Source organism: Micromys minutus (assembly GCF_963924665.1).
Source record: "Micromys minutus genome assembly, chromosome: 19".
Classification (NCBI taxonomy): Eukaryota; Metazoa; Chordata; class Mammalia; order Rodentia; family Muridae; genus Micromys; species Micromys minutus.
Genome location: NC_137954.1, coordinates 35,632,812 through 35,653,133, shown reverse-complemented (window position 1 = coordinate 35,653,133; position 20,322 = coordinate 35,632,812). Strand labels below are relative to the sequence as shown.

The 20,322-nt window shown below is 50.7% G+C and overlaps 2 protein-coding genes across 3 annotated transcripts; both read right to left on the bottom strand.

Moving 5' to 3' along the window:
• Nucleotides 1–599: 599 nt before the first annotated feature.
• CHRNG (cholinergic receptor nicotinic gamma subunit) lies at nt 600–6,082 on the bottom strand (the record flags this gene model as incomplete). Of its 2 annotated transcripts, XM_080932772.1 has the most annotated exons (12): nt 600–773; nt 1,049–1,182; nt 1,343–1,559; nt 2,160–2,274; nt 2,507–2,621; nt 2,830–3,030; nt 3,689–3,786; nt 4,456–4,611; nt 5,164–5,273; nt 5,421–5,465; nt 5,710–5,849; nt 6,022–6,082. In XM_080932772.1, the coding sequence occupies 12 exons, from the start codon at nt 6,080–6,082 to the stop codon at nt 600–602; spliced, it is 1,566 nt and encodes a 521-aa protein (XP_080788898.1). The 2 variants fall into 2 exon arrangements, with proteins under 2 accessions (XP_080788898.1, XP_080788899.1); XM_080932773.1 differs by lacking the exon at nt 4,456–4,611.
• A 4,736-nt stretch (nt 6,083–10,818) lies between these two features.
• On the bottom strand, nt 10,819–19,913 carry CHRND (cholinergic receptor nicotinic delta subunit). Its single transcript, XM_080932771.1, has 12 exons — nt 19,816–19,913; nt 19,454–19,599; nt 19,045–19,089; nt 18,339–18,448; nt 18,016–18,171; nt 17,716–17,825; nt 15,432–15,632; nt 14,864–14,975; nt 14,663–14,777; nt 13,333–13,537; nt 13,124–13,242; nt 10,819–12,247 (listed from the first exon to the last, which is right to left on the bottom strand). Exons 1-12 carry the CDS (start codon nt 19,865–19,867, stop codon nt 12,065–12,067), a joined length of 1,554 nt encoding a protein of 517 aa, XP_080788897.1. The 5' UTR covers nt 19,868–19,913; the 3' UTR covers nt 10,819–12,064.
• Nucleotides 19,914–20,322: the final 409 nt, after the last annotated feature.

The following is a 20,322-nucleotide window of genomic DNA, read 5'->3' as shown; positions in this document are numbered from 1 at the left end:
CTTCTGAGAGAGTGCCCCACATCTCTTACCAACCTAGAGTTCAGAGAAGGGAAGATCTTGGAACTGGAAGAAGAGCTCAGTGGTTAAGAGCACTTGCTGCTTTTATAGAGGACATGAGTTAGTTCCGTTCCCAGCACCCGCTGTCTGGTTGCTCACAACCACCTCTAACTCCGGGGGTTCTGACACCTCCTGCTGGCCTCCAACAGGCATCCTCGCTCGTGCACATAACCCACTCCCAGTACATACATACATACATACATATGTTCAGATGTACATACATACGGTTAAAAATAATAAAAATAAATCTTACATGTTCTCAGGCCTCCAAGGGTAAAACCTTGCCCAGTCAATGACATGAAAAGCAGTCATTAGGGCTTCAAATTGACTTATCACAGATGCTCAGAGTCATGTGACCACACCTATCACCAACTATCACCAACCACTCCAGAAGTTTCTCTCTGTTTCTTTATTTCTCTATCCTCTCCCAGGAATATTCGGGTACTTCCCCAGGAGCACACTCAAGATCAACAGAGAATACAGCTCCATGAACAGTATGACACACGCAGCTGACTCCAGGGGCCCAGGAGTGATTGGTTGGCTCAGTCTGGTAATGGCAGGTAGGGGCGGGGGTCTCCAGGGAATGGCACGTCAGGCACCTGGTTGTAGTGGGCCATGAGGAAGATGCCAGCAGTGCCGCAGATAAAGAGGGAGAGCACAGCTAGGAAACAGACTCGGTCCAGCACTCGGCCCACCAGCAGCCACTCCTCATTCCCCTGAGGGCAACAACACATTGTGTAGTAGGGGTGTGACCAGGGGCAGCAGCCAGCCTGGCTCTCTCTTTCACTGTTAGGTCCCCACCTGGTCTTCATTCTCGATTCAGCCTTCTCACCTCTGTCTAGGTACCAACCTGTCTGATGGGCTCTGACCTGTTGGTTCTTCCTTCTCCACTTCTCACCTCTGCTTTTTCTATCACTGAACCTAAGCCAAACACCCCATCCATCCTATCCCCACATTACACTTGGGTGCTTGCCCACCCTGACCCGCTTACACTGTCAAAGTGACTCTGCTGGTGTCGGGCACGAGCCATGAGGTTACAGGCATCCACACAGGCCTGGATGGCTGGGGAAGCTTGTTTCAGGCTGCCACAGAACTCCTGGCTCTGCCTCATTTCTGGACCATTCTCTGATGGGAAAAATAAATTCAGTGGAAGAGAGTAGTCTGGGATGTGACTTCTTCCCAAAGACCTGGGCTCTTTCTCCAATTTGAACACTTGTCCCTCACTTAGCTGCTGTACCCAGCTTTAGCTGCTGTCACTGGTCAAGACTGACCCCTTGGGCCTCACCTAGCTTGTCCAGTACTGCCTGCACTAATCCATTGCGCTGCCTTTGCCTAAAGAGGAGTTCACTTCGAGGCAGACAGAGGTCCCCTTCCTCCCGAGTCCTGATGGGCCACCCTGAGGAAGAGCCATTCTGGAGACGAGACCGGGGATCCTGGACAGCAGCAGGAGCCAGTGGGCGCACATGCATCCGTAACAGCTGGGGCAGGAGCCTCAAGAACACCTGTAGAGGGGTTGCTGTGGTAGGTCCTGCTTGGTCAGTCAGGCCAAGCTTGGGAATGGGCATGAAGGCAGTACTAAAGGGGAAACAACTGGGTCCTGGTACAGCTTAACCTCTTTCTCCTGGACACAGAACCTGGGCTCCAAGCTTTCAAGACCTTCAGAATCACCAGAGCACTTACTTCAGACAAACCCTGCACCCCTTGCTAGAAGAGTCTAGACTCCCTGGGATGTACCTAGGGAATCTACATTTGTGACATGATTCTCAGGTGACTGCTGCAGATGGGTTTCAGGGTACACAGACAGCTGGGGCAGAATCTTCCCTTTTCTGCTGTTTGAGAACTGGGTAATACTGGGTAAGCTGCCAAACCTCTTTGTGTCTCCGTTTCCCTATCTGTTAAATGGCGATATACAAAATAGATAAATTAGCCGTGTAATATTAGTGTCCCTGGGCACTGATGTCATCGTTTGCCTCCTTTGAGCCTGAAGGTACATTTGGCATAGATTTGCAGCTGAGTTTGAGAATAGGGACAGGGATGTTGAGGGAGTCACAAGTGGTTGGAAAGGACAGAGAGATGCCCAAGTGGGCAGGGAAGTATCTTGCCTTGCGAACCCCCCGGGCCATGGAGTGTGTATGTGGGGACCGCAAGGACACATTGAGCACGACCACAGAGTTCACAACGATGACGATGGTCACCACCATGAGGAAGGTCAAATACCTGTCCAGGGTCAGGCAAGCAGGAGGCTGAATGTCCCTTAGGTCCCTCAGACCCAGGTGCCACCCACCCTGCTTTCCTTGGGTTCCTGGGTGGAGGGAAGGTCATGTCAAAAGCTTTAGAAGGGAAGGGGTGTATTGGGGCTATACCCCACTGGTAGAACACTTGCTTAGCAAGGCCACAGCCTTGACCAAGATGGTGATGGGTGGAAAGCAGACGGGAGGACTAGCCTTACTTGCTGATGAGTGGCACCGCCTGGGAGGTCTCAGGCACCTTCTTAGCCACGAGGAAAAGGAAGACAGTCTGGGCCAGGAGCACGTTGGTGGCCACTGTGCATTTCTGGCCGCCCGCTGCCCATGACCAAGATATCCTCAGAACAGGTTCCCCACCCTACCCCCACCACACTCCATCCCCACCGACACACCCTGAGGGACCCCCTTATCCCACAGGGAATGCATTGCCTTTGTCCTAGGATTGCGATGCCCTGTGCCATGAGCACGGCCTGCCCTGGCCTCCCCACAAGTCTCCGTGCTGCTGCCCTCCCACATGCCGGGGTACCCTTGGCAGGAAGGAAGTAGATGAGGATGGCAACCGAGGAGATGAGCACACAGGGGGTGATGATGTTGATGACGTAGAAGAGGGGCTTGCGCTGGATGAGCAGGTAGAACACCACCTTCTGGTGGCCCGCCTCCTCTGCTGGAGCCGCAGGGTCGAGTAGCATTTTGGCTGGCCGATGCCGAATGGCCCATTCCCCATTCTCTGTGGGGAGCACAGGGGATGTGACCTGTGTAAATGTGTGGCCCGAACAACCAAGTTATAGGGTAGCATGCCCTTTAATATATCAGTATACAGGGGTTCAAGTGGAGTTGGAGATTGAATATTGATCCCATCTCAAAGTTAAAGTATTGTAGGAAAAGTCAAAGCTTCACTGGATCCTTTTCTGTGGTATATGTGTGCATGCATGTGTACACACACACATAAATATACTCATGTGTGTGGGGACACGTGTGTGTGTGTGTGTGTGTGTGTGTGTGTGTGTGTGTGTGTGTGTGTGTAGACATGGAAGCCAGAAGTCAACAGGGTCTGTCATTTGAACCCAGAGCTTTGCTCTGGGAATCCTTTGTTTCTATCTGCCTTGTGTTGGGATTACAGGTAGGCTGCCATTTCTAACCATCATTTATGTGAATTCTGGGGATTCAATTCTGGTCTTCATGTATATACAGTAAGTGCTTTACCCATCTTCCCAGCCCTCTTGCATTTTTCTTTAAAGACAGTCTCACTCTGTAGCCCAGGCTACATGTCTGGATTTCTGTTGGGATCTTTGAAAAACCATATTCTATGATACATTGCAGTTTTCACCTTGAAGCATATTGGGGTTGGGGCATAGCCTTGGTCAAGGGCTCCCAGCTGGGGTTACCTGTGAAAGCCTCAGGGTCAATGAAAATCCACTCAATGGCCTGACCATCCTCCTGGCTCAGCTGTAAGTTGATCTCACTGGTGCTGTAAGTCTGGGACCTGTGAAGCAGGAGGCCTTGCTGGTGAGGCCACAGATGCAGTCATCTGAAGGAAGCTGTGGGCCTTTGACATATTGTGTCACAGTCCGAGTTCTTCAGCAAGCCCTGGTGCTAGCATGCAACCCAGGAGAACACAGGCTCTTTGGGGGCTCAGTGCTACTTCTTGGCCAAAGAGTTCAGAGCTGCCCGATCTCTCCTATTGCCACCAAAGACCATAGGGTAGACATACAAGCCTATCGGAAGAGGACACTTGGGGTCCTGCCAGCTTCTCCCAAGACCTCCCTTCACTGCTCACAGATGAGGAAACTGATTCAGGGGGCCCAGGTTTGGCTCAGGTCACATACTGGCTTTGCCCAGTTTCCTCTTCTCCAGGACAGCCTGCCTGTCTATGGCTTTATGTGTATGCAGGCATACATGTATGTTCTTCCCAACATACTCAAGGCATTAGTGTCTCCCCATGGGACCCAGGCAGAAAGCTGGAGCAATGGAGGACAGGGGAGGGGACTTCGCAGGAGGCTCAGGTGTCACCATCTAAATAGGCACAGGTGATGGATCCAGGCCACTCAGCCGAGAGGAGCCTCTGATGCTGGTCTCTCACCTCTACCCAGACCCATTCTAGAGCAGCCAGCTCCCTGAAGCCCCCACCCCCCAGCACCATTGGTGGTCTCACTGGAAGATGAGGGAGCAGTTCTGCCAATCGAAGGGGAAGAAGGTGACAGAGATGGAGCAGGAGGAGCGGAAGATGGCGGGCGGCAGCCAGTAGATGCAACCATCAGGGGACACGAGCACATTGCAGTAGAGTGCCACCTCGAAGACACCGTCCACACTGTGTGCATAGGCCAATGTATAGAGCTGGGGGCAGAGATTCCCGCAGCTCCAGACTAGCTCTCTGCTTGGCATGAATAAGATCTGAGGGCACCAGTTTGCCTGCCACACTCCTTATGGTCTAGCATCTAATCTCATTCATGCATCAGCCCAGCAACCTCCCATCTCCACTCTGGGCCTGAGATGAGTACAAAGGTCTGGGGGAGACAGCACCCCCAATAACCACCTCATAATCTCTGTTTCTCTTTCTCTGTATTAATAACTGCAATCGTGGCAAAACAGCTAACATTATTAAGCTCTTTCGGGGTGAATGACCCTGAATGAATCATCTCTGTGTCTGACCTGATGACCTCTAATCGTTTCTCTAGTTGCTAACATTGGCTGCTGGTTTCAGGGATGGGGAAAGCCGGTCACCACCACTCCCCTCCCCAGATGAGGTCCCACCCTCAGCCTGGCACCCTACAGCACCCTGCTCTCTTCTTTCCCTTTCTCTAACTTTCCTCATTAGGCCACACCCTGGTATCCTTCATCTCCTGCCCAGCCCCCTCCTCACTTGTTCCCCAGCACGATATCTGGCCGCCAGACCATGGTAGATGGCACCCTCAATATCCACAGGCCTTCATAGTCTTTCGGGTCCCAGCGCAGGCGATAGTCGCACCATTGCTGTGGATGAAGAGGCAGTTGCCTGACCTCTGCCCTGGGCTACACAAGGCTGGAGAAGGGCAGACCAGCAGAGAGGGCCCAAGAGGTTGAGGGGGATGGGGGTGGGGTGCTGAAATAAGCAAACCGATTCAGTAGTTGGTGTCTTACCATTTCTATCCAGACGTTAGTTGTGAGTGCCTCTTCTCGCTCATTCTGGGGTATAGAAGAGAGTTAGGCTAAAACCCCCAATACCTTCCTCCCCAAGGTTCTGATATCTCTACCAGACACTGATAAAACCAGGAGGCTCTCAACCATAGTGGTTTCATAAGCCCTGGCCTCCCCACTGAAGGACCCTCTGCTGTTCTGAGTGCTAGGGTTAGATCCGGTTTCCTCAGCAAGTCTGATGGCCTGTGTGATACCCATCATTCTCCCCCACCTTCTGCCCCCTGCAGCTCACCAGGGAGATGAGGTTGGTTAAGGTAAGCTTCAGGCTGACATTAACCACATCTGAGTCGTGCTCAGCCGGCCGCAAATGGGGGTCGTAGTTTCGCATCAGGTCTGCAAGCAGCCGCTCCTCTTGGTTGCGGCTCTGGGCCCCTGCAACAGACAGAGGAGGGGGAGGCACAGAGGAATAAGGGAGACGGGGGTGGAGGTGCTGGGGCTAGGGAGAACACAGATAACCCCAGACCCTCCGTCCACTGTAACCTTGTCCTCCTGATCTGTTCCTTCCACACCCCCTACCCAAGGTCTCAAGTCCCTAGTATTTCACCCAGGCAGTTAGCCAGCAGCAGCAGAAGCAGGAGGAGCTGAGGTCCTTGGTCCCCATGCATGGTGCCTCAGTTCTTCCAGTGACGAGTAGGACGGTAGCTCTACAGGTCTGAGGTATGTGTGGAGGGGGTGGGCTGGAGTGTCATGTGTCAGCCTACACTCCCCTCCCAGCCAACCCTGCCAGCCCTAGCTGGCCCCACCAGCTGTCTAACCACTGCATTGTCAGCTGTTCCCAGGATATGTACAATGTTGGGCTCAGATTACGTGGGCCAGCCAGGGGAAGAAAGATGGGATAGATCCGTTAGAGACAGGACACCCTCAAAAGGACAGATGGCCAAGGACAGATGGGTGTGGGTGCTAAGAGGATGGTGGTGACAGATCAGGAACCCTCATTCTGTACCAGGGAAGTGTGATTTACATACAAGGATCTCTGTGATCTTACCTTAGTATCTCAACCCTTTGCCACCAGCCTGTAGTCACTCCAATGGACCAAGACACAGGAAGGAAGCACCTACAGGGTGTCTAACTGTTGACAGTGTCGTATCCTGTTTTCATTCACAAGTGCGTAGGGCTGCATCTTGGGAGGCCTGTGACCCATAGGCCACAGATTGAAGAAGGCTGCATGTGTATTGGAAGACTATGGTATTGACAATCAGGGGACCATGAGAGCTTCTCCGGGGTCCTGAGACAGGGGACACAGACTTACTAAGCTTTAGGAGGGCTGAGAAGGGTCTAGAATGTGGGGGATTCTTGTGACTAGGCTAGCTGTGAATAGTGGCTTGTCATTGGGGATGCAGTTCATAAAATCATCAGACAGATAACGGCAGGTCCTGTGCAAAGCTGGGGTCACTCAGGGATGCAGTAAACTGCTTAGAAGGACTCATGGTCCTCTGAGGCTGATGGGCCAGACTTGAGGATGTGTCCTCTAGAACCAGAGGAGAACCACAGGGGAATGGCCACCACAGGGGAATGACCCCCATCAACTTCTAGGCTTGTCCCCATCAAAGAGTGGAGTTGAGCTGATCTGGGAGCAGTGACTTGCTGCTGGCTGTGTCGATACCTGAGCCACCTGTCATGTGGCCAACTATTTCAAGCAGTCTGCCAGTTTGCATCAGTACACGGCCCCTAAGTGCTACCCCAAAGGCAGCTGTGCCAAGTGGGGTGGGTCACTGGACACAGGAGAACATCCTCAGCCCTGGCAGATCTCCATGGCGTTGCAGTGTGTTTCAGAAATAGGAAGTCAGGCTCAGAACCTGACCCCTATGTCACACCAGGACTCTATGGGGCAGGGAGAGGCTGGCCTCGAACTCAGTGATTCTCCTGACTCTGTCTCCCAAGTGTTCCTGACTCTTAACTCCCATCCAGCCCACTTTTGCCAAAGATCAGCAAAGGCCTCTATAGTCAGGAAGTGATGTGAGCAGTGACCATCCACCATTCCACTATCCCTGTGCGGCCTTTCCTTGCCTCAAGAGAAGGGAAAGTGTGCTATGATGTCCTTCCCTTCTGGCATCACTGTGATGCCTCCCTACATGTGAAGATGGTTACTGTCCTCGGTGCTCTGGGAGAGAGATCTGGGAGCTGGCTTGTCTTTCTCTGCAGAGTAAGTCACTTAGGTAGGGGCGGATTCTCCCGGGAGAGTCCAGTTTGCAGAGGAAACCCCAACAAAAAGAAAAGCAAATGTATGGATCTCTTTCATTCCAGCTGCTCCTCTCTTGCCACCACCTGTCATAAAGGCCAGAAGAACTGACAGGGACCCCACCTCAGCACCCATAGGGAGTCGTTTCATGATGCAGCTCCAGTGCCCTACAAATGTCTTTCGCGCTCTATCGATCAATGAACAAAAATGAGAAGTCTATCCGTGTACAGTCTAGGAACAAATTTTTCATCCACATGTTTTTGGTCTACCGCTGGCTCAATTCAGATTGTGAACTTACAGCTATGGCTCACCTCTCATTGATCAAATCGTTCCATGACTACATTGATTCACAAAGGAGCCTGGCCAGTTGTTGTTATGTTTTCTTCTTTGATTATTGTCAACTTGACCCAAGTTAACCTTATCTGGAAAGAGGAACCTCAGTAAAGAAAATGCCTCCAGGGCCAGAGAGATGGCTCAGCGGTTATGAGCACCGACTGCTCTTCCAGAGGTCCTGAGTTCAAATCCCAGCAACCACATGGTGGCTCACAACCATCTGTAGTGGGATCCAATACCCTCTTCTGGTGTGTCTGAAGACAGCAACAGTGTACTCATATACATAAAATAAATAAATCTTGAAAATGCCCCCAACCAGATTAGCCATTGGCAATTGTCTGTAGGACGTTTTCTTGATAAATAATTGATGTGAATGAACCCAGCTTTGTGCATACTAGACAGTCGCTCCACAAGCTGAACTTGTGGGAAAGCTTTGCTTCATGACAAAAGGGCTAACGAATGAATGGTAGGCCCCTCTCCCGCTAGGACACAGATATAAAGCATGGAACCGTGACAGCTAGCTGCCAACTTGAGCCAGCCAACATGATTAACAGTGCCAGTCAGATGTGGAAGTCAGGTTTCTTTCAGTTTTACAATTGAACTAGTACAACAACCATCACCACTTCTAAATTCTTACTGGGAGGGGAGGGCACCTGCTTGCTGAAACTGGGGCGATGGCTCACCGCGTTTTGTCCGTGAAGCCCAGTCCACTCCAAACTAGTGTGCGACCCATTGAGAAGATGGGCAGCTCCACTGGACTGGGGTGTGTAGGTTACCCTATTAGGAAGCCGCTTGTGAATGTGACATCCTGGGCCATAAGGAGATTGGGTTCCAAGTCGACCATAGAGTATGTCCAAGGGTACTCTTGGCTGGGTGTGGCATTGGGGGGTCGTCACCTCTGGAGAGTCCACAGTCTCCTCAGCTGGCTAGCAGCATCACCATGTGCCAGGATGCTGCAGAGAGAAGCAGCTGGCGAGGGCAGATGAAAACCTCTCCCAGTTCCTGTGTACAGGGGTGACTGGGTGATTCTGGGGAGCCCTAGACTCCCTGTTGAAATGGTTTTCCTTTTTTTCTCAGTCATAGCTCAAGATTCTAAACCTTACCTGCTGCTGTCAGGACCAAACGATATAACCACTTTTCTCCAAGGAAATATCTTAAGCTGTGAAGCCCTTACTGCACAAGGAGGTGAATACTTGGGCCACGGGCCCCCTAGTCTTGGCTCCTCACTGCCACAGTATTAGGCTTGGATACAGAAGTACTGGGCATAAACCCCTCTGACTCATGTCCTGCAAACCACAAAGGAGGTCTGTGATAAGAAATTACCCCTGGAGTAACCTGATGAAGTGGAGAGTCAGTTGTGTTGGATGCTGTTTTGCTGGGGCAAACATGTGAAGGAGTGGTTTCCTGAAGCAGACACAGGTGAAAGGATGTTCTGCTAAATCAAGCACATGAAAGGACAGGTGGTGAAAGATTCTTCGCTAGCAACACACATGTGGTTCGCCTTCCACTGTGTAGTTGAGCCGTATCTGTCGGGATGCCATAGGGGAAAACGGACCAAAAAACTTCTGGTGGTGTGCCTGCCTCTCGGCTTCTTTGTCACATCTGAGGATTTGGGATAATTGGCGGAGTGATGTCAGCTGAGAGAAGACAGGTGCTGAGGCGAGACCCGTGGAGCACATGTGATGTTTGGATGGTTTGAGTAAAACTCGGTGGACAGTGTCGGAGGCTGAGCTTGGCTTGCTTATAGAGCTATATTTGTGCAGTGCTTGTGGGTCTCTTGTCTTTGCTCATCCTGGCTTCCCTGAAACAGGCACGGGCAAGAACTTCTCCTGGTCCCTCCTGCTGACTCGAGCCAAGGCTGAGGCCTGGCTGTCTCTGCTAGGTCATGTCACCACTGTTGCTAACCCAGCTCCACCGAACTGGACTGCTGGTGGATCTGTGAAGTGTTTTCGAGTGGATGGAGCTGCTGCTGCTGACCTGTAAACTGAACTGCCAGTTTCCAGACAACACAGATGGGAGGTGCTCCAAAGAACCTTCCTAAACAGGTCCACTTCCCCCTCCCTGCCCCTGCCCCATATCCTTTCTTTCCCATTACCTCTGGTGGGTGGTGGGCTACAAGGGAGGTTAAAGCGTTGAAGAACCATCCTTAAAAATAGGACTTGGGGCTGGAGCAATGGCTCAGTGGTTAAGACTGTTCTTCCAGAGGTTCTGAGTTCAATTCCTAGCAACCATCTGTAGTGGGGCAACACTCTCTTCTGGTGTGTCTGAAGAGAGCAACAGTGTGTGTGTGTGTGTGTGTGTGTGTGTGTGTGTGTGTAATAAATCTCTTGGGCTGGAGAAATGGCTCAGTGGTTAAGATCACTGACTGTTCTTCCAGAGGTCCTGAGTTCAAATCCCAGCAACCATATGGTGGCTCACAACCATCTGTAATGAGATCTGATGCCCTCTTCTGGTGTATCTGAAGACAGCCACAGTGTACTTATATATAATAAGTGAATCTTTAAAAAAATAGGATTTGAAAAAATATTAAAGCTACACCCTAAGTTTCTAGAACACAGGTACCTTAACTCTGGTGAGCAAATTCAATTAGCAACAACCTGTGAGCAGCCTTACTCTGTGCATAAGAGCCTGAAGCTAAGGGTTTTGGGGTGCAAATGCACAGGCCGGAGGCTTCCACTCCTGGCATCATGAAAGACAATAGCAGTGGTGGGTCCCTGAAGATCTTACGATGAGCGAAGCAAATTACCACAACCCCTCTGCTCCCAAACACATTTATTATCTCTGACAGTTTCTGAGGGTCCTGAACCCAGAAGTAGCTCAGCTCTCTTCTCGAGGACCTACCAGGGTAGAAAGACCCTCTTTCTAGTTTACCTGCCCGTGTGGCTCTTGTTAGGTGGACCCTTCTGCAGAATCTCAGCAGTGTGGCTGGCTTCCAAAGAGAGTGGGAGAGTTGAAGGGAGAGGCCACAGTGGTGTGTGTGTGTGTGTGTGTGTGTGTGTGTATGTGTGTGTGTGTGTCTATCCCAGGCTGGTCTCATCTGTCCACTTCCTAGGTATGTACCATCACCCAGCAGGATCAGCCATCTTAGAAGATGTTCTTTGAAGGAGTGTAGCATCATTTCTACCTCATTCTACTTGTTACTCTGAACGGCCAGGTACAGAGTACCTGGACTGTCTCAAGATGTGAATTGAGAGGTTGGCCTTGCAGGCTGCACTGAGGCTCCTTGCTCCTGTGACTGATGGCACTCGAGATAGGTCTGAATACCCCCTCCTTTAGGATAGGGTTGAGGACCAACCAAACTCAATAAAAACAAACAAACAAACAAAAACAAAAAACAAAAAACGGGCACACATTTAAATTTGAACTTTAGATGAGAGAGGGATAAATCATTATCACAAGTGCACCTTAAATATTGCTAGGCAACCCTGCTTTGGCGAGCCTGGGACTAGGAGGAAGGGACTTGGTGTTGGGTGTGTACTTTAGAGGGGCTGGGTCCTGGTGCTCTAGGGATATGTGTCACACACACTGATGGGACTTCTTTTGATGCCAAACATGATCTCCCATACCAGTCCCCTGCTTCTTAGAAGGACCCAGACAGAATGACCAAGGAACCGAGGGCTCATGGATGATAACCCGGACAGCCCACCATCATAGAAGACCTCTTTCCTTGGGGAATGGAGAGGAGTCCCCCTCTCTGGGGGGTTAGTGGAAGGAAGGCAAGGAAACAGGAAGTTCAGGTTCTGACCTGCTCTAGAGGAGATCAAGGCACAGGAGTGGCTCAGGCTGAAGGACCCCTCATAGTGCTCTTCCCAGGAAGTCAGCCCCAAGGTCACATCCCAGGCCGGAGAAAGCCCCCTGCTTCTCCCCATAACCCTGGGTCTCCTTCCCCATCATGTCCACTCTCAGCTAATCTCGAGTATCTCCCTCCTTTATTTAGAAAGGAATTGCTCCTGGGAGGGAGCTCTCCCCATGACCTCAGCCCAGCCACACAGCACCAGCCAGGCACAAGCTCAAGGGCAGGGACAAACTGCATTTCTCAGACTGCTGTCTGCTGACTGGTTTACTCATGCCTGCTCTAGATGAAGCGCCTGTCCTGTTCATCATAGGAGAAGGGGTCCCCAGGGAAAGGCTGGGGCGGGGGCTGGTTGTAGACTCCCTGCAGGAAGATCCAGGCTGTGCCCACCACCATGACAGGTGTCACCACAAACAGGCAGAGACGGTCCACTGTGCGGGCTACCTGGTTCCAGTTGTCCTTCTCCTGTGAGTAGAATCAAGACACCATGGGGTGAGGGAGGGCTTCAGACTGCAGGTTCACACCCTAAGCTAGGGTCCCAGAAATGGAGGCATATAGACACGGTTTCTAGGTCTGTGGGGGTCACCTTAGGCTTACATCAGCAGAGTGGATCAGGACAGATGTCATTACTCCTAGTAGGGACCTAAGCCACTCAGGGCTGTTTCTAGCCACATGTGAATAGGGGGATACAATGGAAAACTGTTAAGAAGTTGACTAAGAATAGACAGCCCGGTATGGATGTCTTTGAAAGGCGTGGTGCTGGGCTGGGGCTGTAGATCAGTGGAATAGTGTTTTCCTAGCCTCCATAGGCCCTGAGTCTAATCCCTAGCATCACAAAAGTAACTTAATAATAAAACAAAATTATAAATAAATATATAATAAAAATAAAATATATTTATATATATGTAAAATATTTTATATATTATTTTATTTATCCCCATTTTTATAAAGTATATTTATATATCACATTGCATAATAATATAATTGTAAAATATAATATATACATACATATTTTTATATAATATATAAAATTATGAATATAAAAATAAATATAATAAATAGATACTATCTGGAGTGGAATCTAAGCTGAAGGAACAGACCCTAAGATGTACTTAAAATCTGTCCCGATCATGTAGGTCTGTCTGTCTGTGTGTACCTCTGAGTTTGGCTCAGTGTGATGCTGTGGGATTTCATGAAGGAATTCTGCCTTCGTGGAAGAATGTGTGCCAAGGGTCCCCTGCCCACCATGCATCTCTTCATCTAAGTGGACATGTAAATGAGGGAAGACAGTTCACTTGATCCCTAGTGTACCTGAACATCTGATTTCATGATGTCACTCACCTCATTGTAACTGTTCTGGTCCCTCATATGGTTGACAATGAAGTTTGCCCCATCCACAGCTGGCTTCATCTCATTGAAAAGCTCCTGTTGGACCTGCTCAGAGCTTGCTGGTGGCCTGCCTGTGGACACGGGCCAGGAGCAGGCATGATGCCTATCCCTGCCCACCCCCACACATGGGCCAAGCTCCAGAGCTAGCTACCAGAACTCACGGGCTGTGGTGAGGCGCCGGGCCAGCCCATGCCGCTCTGATTGCTTCTCAAACATGAGGTCACTGCGGGACTTAAGTGAGAAATACTCCTCTGCCTTGGAGATGTATCCCAGAGAGCTGCTCCTCCGGATGAGAGCCCTGGGGCCGGGGTCTTCCTCTGCTGGGCGGGACATGTGCAGGAGCTTGGGCAGGGTCTCCAGGAAGAACTTTAGCAGTCAAGGGGATACAAGACAGGCCTTTTCACAAATGTGGAGTCATCTTTATACATTCCGATGACCCTGGTTACCACGTAGAGCTCCCAGGTTGACCCCATCTTCTGTTTCCCTGATTCCCCGCTGACTGGATACTTTCTACTGTCCCTCATTACATAGCAACAGCAGAACTCAGTCACTGAAAATAAATCTTAAGACCAAAAAGAAGCTGAGAATGGGGGTACATGCCTTTAATCTCAGCGCTCAAAAGGCTGAGGCAGGGGAATTAAAAGTTTGAACAGATTCTTTATCACCGACACACACCCCAGCCTCTTTCTGCCCCAGATTCTCCCTCTCCCTCCTCTTTCTTTTTTTCTTTCTTTGAGTCAGGGTCTCATGTATACTAGGATAACCCAGAACTTACTATGTAGCTGAGGATGACCTTGAACTTCTGATCCTTCTGCTAGGATCAAGCAGGGTTCACACTCAGTACTGGGCCTTGTGGATGCTAGGTAAGCACTGTACCAACTGAGCCATAGAACTGTGCCCCCCTCTTTTTTATGAGTTATATAGTAAGAACCTGTCTCAGATAAATAAAAGCCCAAATGTTGAGCTCTTCTTTCAATCAATTAAAGACAAAAACCACTAAAGGGCTATAGAATCATCATCCAGAAGAGCCTGTTGGCCTACAGTGGCTTAGAGCACAGATAGCCTTGTCCCAAACACCCCGTTCCCTGTGTCCTCACCTGCTCTTAAATTTTGTTTTAATTTGAAGATTATATTTATTCATGTGCACGTGTATGTGGCATATACGTGTGCAGGTGTACACACGACACGGTGCTTTTGTGGAGGAGGTAGGGGGCATCCTGCAGGAGTTGGTCCTCCCCACCCCTTATACCACTGGGTCATGGGAATCAAACTCAGGTGGTCAAGTTTGGTGGCAAGTGCTCCAATTCACTGAGCTATCCAGCTGGCCCCTTAGCTGTTTTGTTGAAGTTTAGTGGAACCGAGGATCTAACCCAGATCCTCACTCTAGGCAACGGGACTGGTGATTCTGAGCCTGGTGCCTCTGATCACACCCCATCACCCTCACGGATCCTCCTGGCCAGGACTTGGTTTCCATCTTAATCGAAAGCTTACCTTCTTGACTCCCTCGGACAGCACGTGGGTGCTGGGTGTTCGGAAGTGGATGTTGAGCACAATGACACAGATCACCACAACCATGGTGACCAGCACCATGCCGAAAAGCAGGAATCTGAGGACACACACCATGCCTGGAGCTGGGGACGGAGGGCAGCAGGGTGGACAAGGCTGGGTGTGGGCAGGGCTCTATATACTTACTTGCCTACCAGGGGGATGGCCATGGATGTGGCCGGCAGCCTCTTGGAGATAAGCAACAGGAAGACAGATTGGGCCAGGAGCACTGAAATGGCCACTGAGGTCTTCTCTCCACCTGGAGAGGCAGACCTAGCTGGAGGCTCACACTTGGAGTCCACGAGGCCACCCTGCAGTAGGCCTTGCTTGCTACTAATGTTCGCAATGCCATGATACATATCCTAGGGTATAATAGCATCTTGTGCCTAGGCTTAAATTCTGGCTCCACAGCTTAAGTGAGTGATCTGGCAAGTAGCCTGAGCTCACACTCCCTGCCTTTTTCTCAAAACATATCACTGGTTAAATAATCAACACTAACTGTTATGTGTCCCCTGCCACTCAGGAAGCTCTCTGGTAGAACCCCAGCATGCAGTTCCTAATCCAAAGACTATTCCTGCCTGAGTTCATATATTCAATGTCATCTGTGGTCATTTCTCCCCTCGTCATGAAGAGCAGGAGCAGGGCTGGGAACGCCTGTGCTAGGTAGCCTTGGGAGAGCCTGGCAGGGAGCCAGGGAGGGGGGCATGGGGCTCACAGTCGCCTGGCAGGTAGAAGACCAGGTTGATCATGAAGGAGATGAGCACGCAGGGCACCAGGATGTTGATGATGTAAAAGAGCGGCTTGCGGCGGATGATGAGGTAGAAGGTAACATCTTGGTGGTTGGTGTTGTCTATCGGGACACTAGGGTCCACATTGACCTTGGCTGCTCGGTGCACTATCTCCCATTCACCGTTCTCTGAAGGAGGTATAAAGACAGTTCAGGATCTAGATGGAGAAGGGAGACCATGGGGCTAAGGAGCCTTGGGACAGAGTGAGGGTCTGAGATGGAGCATAGCAGGCCAGGGTGCTGTCTAAGGCAGCTGAGGCATGGCAGGAGTTTGGAGTACTGTGGGGACCATCTCTGGGGTTGGGCTAGCATGGTCAGTCTTTGAGGAAGAAGGTTTTCTCTGTGACTTTTTCTGGAAGGTTCATTTTTATTTATTTGCTTGTTTATTTATTGTTTCTTTCTCTCCTTGGAAAAAGACAGAGGCTTAAGCCAGACAAGGTTCAAATAAGGAATATGTTTTGGCTTAAAAGCTATCACAAGGGGCTGGAGAAATGGCTCAGCAGTTGAGAGTGCTCACTGCCTTTTCAGAAGTCCTGGGTTCAATTCCCAGCAACCACATGGCCAATCACAATCATTTATAACTATAGTCCTATACATGTAGTCCTATACATGTAGTCCTATGTAGTCACATGCCCTCTTCCAGTATGCAAGACATACATGCAGACAAAACACCCAGATACATAAAATAAACAGTAAATCATAAAAAAAGCTATAACAAATCAAAAGTAGGTTGCATGACAATTAAAGAGAGTTTTTAAAAATCACTGTCGGGTTGGAGAGATGGCTCAGTGGTTAAGTACACTGGCTGCTCTTCCAGAGGTCCTGAGTTCAAAGCCCAGCCACTACATGGTGGCTCACAACCATCTGGAATGCGATCCAACACCCTTTTCTGGTGTGTCTGAAGACAGCTACAGTGTACTCACATATAATAAATAAATAAATCTTTAAAAAAATCACTGTCTGGAGCCAATGAGATACTCCATGAGTCAGACGGTATCTGCCAAGCCTGATGACCTGAGTTCAGTCTCTGGGAAGGAGAGAACTCACTGATGCAAATTGTCCTCCGACATAGACACGTGCTATGGCACACATGCAGACATGTACCTATGTACAGACAGACAGACAGACACACACACACACACACACACACACACACACACATACACACAGAGCAAATAAAATGTAGTACTTTACAAAAACAGGTTTTTGGTCCTTGAGTTTGCAGTTCAGGCTGATAGCACTATGTCAAAGATAGTCAAGGCTGTCTTTGAACTCATGGCCCTCCTACTTCAGTCTCTGAAGTACTGGGATTACAGGTATGTACCACCACACTGACTTTCCTCTTTTTTTATTTTAATTTTTGTTTTTGTTAGGTGTGTGTGCACGTGCGTGTAGGTTACAATAACTTATAGGAGTGGATTTTCTCCTTCCACTGTATGCCAAGAATTAAACTCATGGCCTCAGCTTTAGCAGCAAGTATCTTTACCTGCTGAGCCATTTCACCAGTCCTGTTTTGTTGTTTTTGAAACAGGGTCTTGCTGTGTAGCCCTGGATGGCCTGAAATCCCCTGCGTAGACTAGGTTGGCTTTGACACCGGGGCAGTTCTTCCGCTTCTAAGGGCTGAGATTACAGGCATGCGTGTTACCATGCCATTCTGAGTTTGTCTTCTAAGTTACAAACCAAAGCTCTAGTGACAGTTCTTAGCTGTCATTCCGTGGCCTAGATCTTCGGAACATTGGCTGAGTATAATGCTCTTATCTAGGATAGCCCAGCCCTGAAACCGGAAGACACGAGTTCTTCTGGACAGAGTTGAGCAGGGAGCCCCACCGAGCTGAGCTAGTCACAGATGGGGTTGGTGATGGCATCCAGCCACACCCTCAGTCTCTCCAGGCCTCAGAAGACCTGATCCCAGATGCATCAGCTCCGTCTGTCCTCAGAGACCCCACTATTCTTGCACATATCTGCTGTGTGAGTGTTGGGGGCTATAGGGGGTAGTAGGGATGAGGGGTCCCTGTTTCCTTCAGCTTTGCTCTGATGTCTCTTTGGATTGATAACTGTAGGTGTGTAGGTATGTCTGCATGCCTGACCTTCCCTGTATGTGTGTTGGCGCCCCAGCCGTCAGTGTGTGAGGTGCTGGTGTGACTGTGAGCAAGTGAGCTTTCCACAGATGTATGCATCTTCCGGGGCCCATCCACCATGGCTTCTGAAGTACCTGTGAAACCCTCAGGGTCAATGATGATCCATTCGATGGGGTAAGTGCGGTCGCCTTCTGCCTCCTGCTTCAGGCTAAGTGTGATCTCCTTGGCTGTATACTTGAGTGAACTGGAGAGAACAGTGACCATAAGTCTCTGGGTGGGGCTTCTGAGGGCAGGAGGTGGTGGTGGGGGTGGGTGGGGGGAGGGCTAGTGGGAGAAGGCTATATTCTGAGGGGTTTCTGCTCAGCATTGAGCATTTAGTTCACCACTTCCAGTCCCGGGCTAGGTGGGGACTAGAGACACTCAGGTGCACGCACCTGAATTTGAGGGAGCAGTTCTGCCAATCAAAAGGGAAGTAGGTGACTGAGATGGGGCAGGAAGAGCGGAAGATGGCTGGTGGCAGCCAGGTCACCTGGCCTGAGTCATAAACAAGCACATTGCAGGCATAAGAAATCTGGAATGAGGCGTCGTTGCTGTGGGATGAAGATCATAATCACTGTGTGCCCTGACCAGGAGGAGGAGGCAGGGAAGGGAGGTGAGCAGGAAGGGAGGTGGGCAGGAAGGGCTGGAGGCACAGGCTGAGGGGTGTAGGAAGGGAAACAGGATGGAGGCAAGGAGAACTGGGAGGGTTCCTCTCAACTTGTTCTCCAGTACAATCTCTGGTAGCCACACCATGTCAGAGGGCAAGCGCAAGATGGTGATGTTCCCAAAGTCCTTGGCATCCCACTGTAGCCGGCTGTCTACCCAGGCCTAGAAGTCCAAAAGGGACATCAGAAGCAGGTTCAGCCACTGTCATTCACCCTCCCAGTGGTCCCCACCTCTCCAGGGAGGTCTGAACAAAGCCTGAGAGTTGGGACAAAAGAAATTTGGAGATGGGTAAGAACAAGGTCAGGCCTGTCATGGACAGCTGTGTAAGACATAAATTACACCACTAGAGGGCACCATTTTCCCGTATGTCATAAAACCTATCAGTCTGTTATTGATTAGAAGAGGGACTTCCAATGCAAACAGGGGCTGGTGCCTAACTGTTTCGATCCCACCTTTAGTCCCAGGGCTTGGGAGGCAGAAGCAACTGAATCTCTGTAAGTTCGAGGCCAGCCTGTCCTACATCATAAGTTCTAGGCCAGCCAGGGAAATAGGGCCAGAGCCTGAAAACAACAACACAGCAAATCGGGACAGAGCAGCCATTTTAGCATAGAGGAAAGCCCAGTCTTCTAGGACATGTCCTTGGAGCTGGCAGAGGCCTCAGGGGAAAAGGGCAGCTGGGTAGACAGGCTACCCCAAGGGTGTGTCCACAGGAGCATGTGAGCACAAGGGGCCTGGAGCCTTTGGTCGGGTGTCCTTACGTGATCTATCCACACATTGGTGGTGAGGGTCTCCTCCACTTCTTTCTGTAATCAAACAAGAAGGTTGTATCCAAAGGTTCCCATCCACCTTTCGCCCAAACTCAGTCATCAGAATCTAATCTGCCTGGTTCCTAGGGACCACGGCAGCTGGAAGGGCCAGGGCCGACTAGAGCTGCAAGCCGAGGCGGGTCAGCAGTCTACGGAAGCAAAGGGCAGAGGCTGCTGAGGGGAGGCCTCGGGGTAGCTTCACAGTGGCAGACAGAGCTGGTGGCTGGATGGGTGGCTGTAGGCCCCTGGCACCATCCAGCATAGAGAATAGTCATGTGTCTCCCAGAAGAGGAGCTGGTCAGGAGCCTTTAAGCAATTGTTCCTTCTCCCCTTCCCAGGCCATCTCAGAAGGTCCACTCACCAGGGAGATGAGGTTGGAGAGGGTGAGACTTAGGGCGACATCCACTCTGTCCTCCTTTCGAGCCACCGGCCGAAGTTCTTTGTTGTAACCCTTTTCGTTGAACAGGTGCTGGATCAGCCTTTGTTCCTCATTCAGGGCCCGGCTGCCTGGGAGGGTTGGGGAGAGGGACAGGGTGCTGGTCACTGGACCTAGGAAGGAAGCTTCCCTGTGGTCCTGCTGGGTCAGCCCTGGGCTGGGCAGAGCAGAGGAAAACCAGCTGCACCCTGAGAGTGGGATAGCTAGGGCTAGAAAGGGCAGGGTGGGCACCATGCGCCCGGGTGGGCATAGAAGGCCCCCAGGAAGAGAGGTTTGTCCACTCTTACCACACACAACAAGGGCAGCCAGCAGCCCCAGTGTGGGCACAGGCCCTGCCATCCCCCACCTCTGACTGACTGGGGTTTATGTCTTCCCTTCAGCCTGTTGGCTGTGGAATGAGGCAGGCAAGGGGACAGGTGCTGGTGGCTTAGGGGTTTGGAAAGAAGAGGCCGGAAACGCAATCTGATACTTGAAGGCTGGTGATGAGGGAGGGGGTGGGGGTTGCCAGCTAGGGCAGGAGCCCAAGGGCAGAATGCAAAGATCTCAGGCAGAGATTGTCACAGATTGTTGTCAGGGTGGGACCTGGTAGGGCAGGGTGGGGGGGTGGGGAATGGTGTGTGTGTGTGTGTGTGTGTGTGTGTGTGTGTGTGTGTCTGTGTGTCTCTCTGTGTGTGTGTGTGTAGCATGCTGGTAGCCATGAATAGGGTGGTGAAACATAGGCCAGTTGCTGCCACTTGGGCAGTAAAAGACATGTTAGCAACTGCCCTGCCTCCAGCTTCTCTAGTGCATGTGGT

What these genes read in the sequence shown, in the direction of transcription:
- CHRND (XM_080932771.1), bottom strand. Translation starts at nt 19,867, where the DNA reads ATGGCAGGGCCTGTGCCCACACTGGGGCTGCTGGCTGCCCTTGTTGTG. An exon ending in GAGATTGTACTGGAGAACAA is followed by an intron (nt 18,172 to 18,338) that starts GTTGAGAGGAAC and finishes TTCATCCCACAG; the next exon opens with CAACGACGCCTCATTCCAGA. An exon ending in GCCATCCCCCTGGTAGGCAA is followed by an intron (nt 14,778 to 14,863) that starts GTAAGTATATAG and finishes GTGTGTCCTCAG; the next exon opens with ATTCCTGCTTTTCGGCATGG.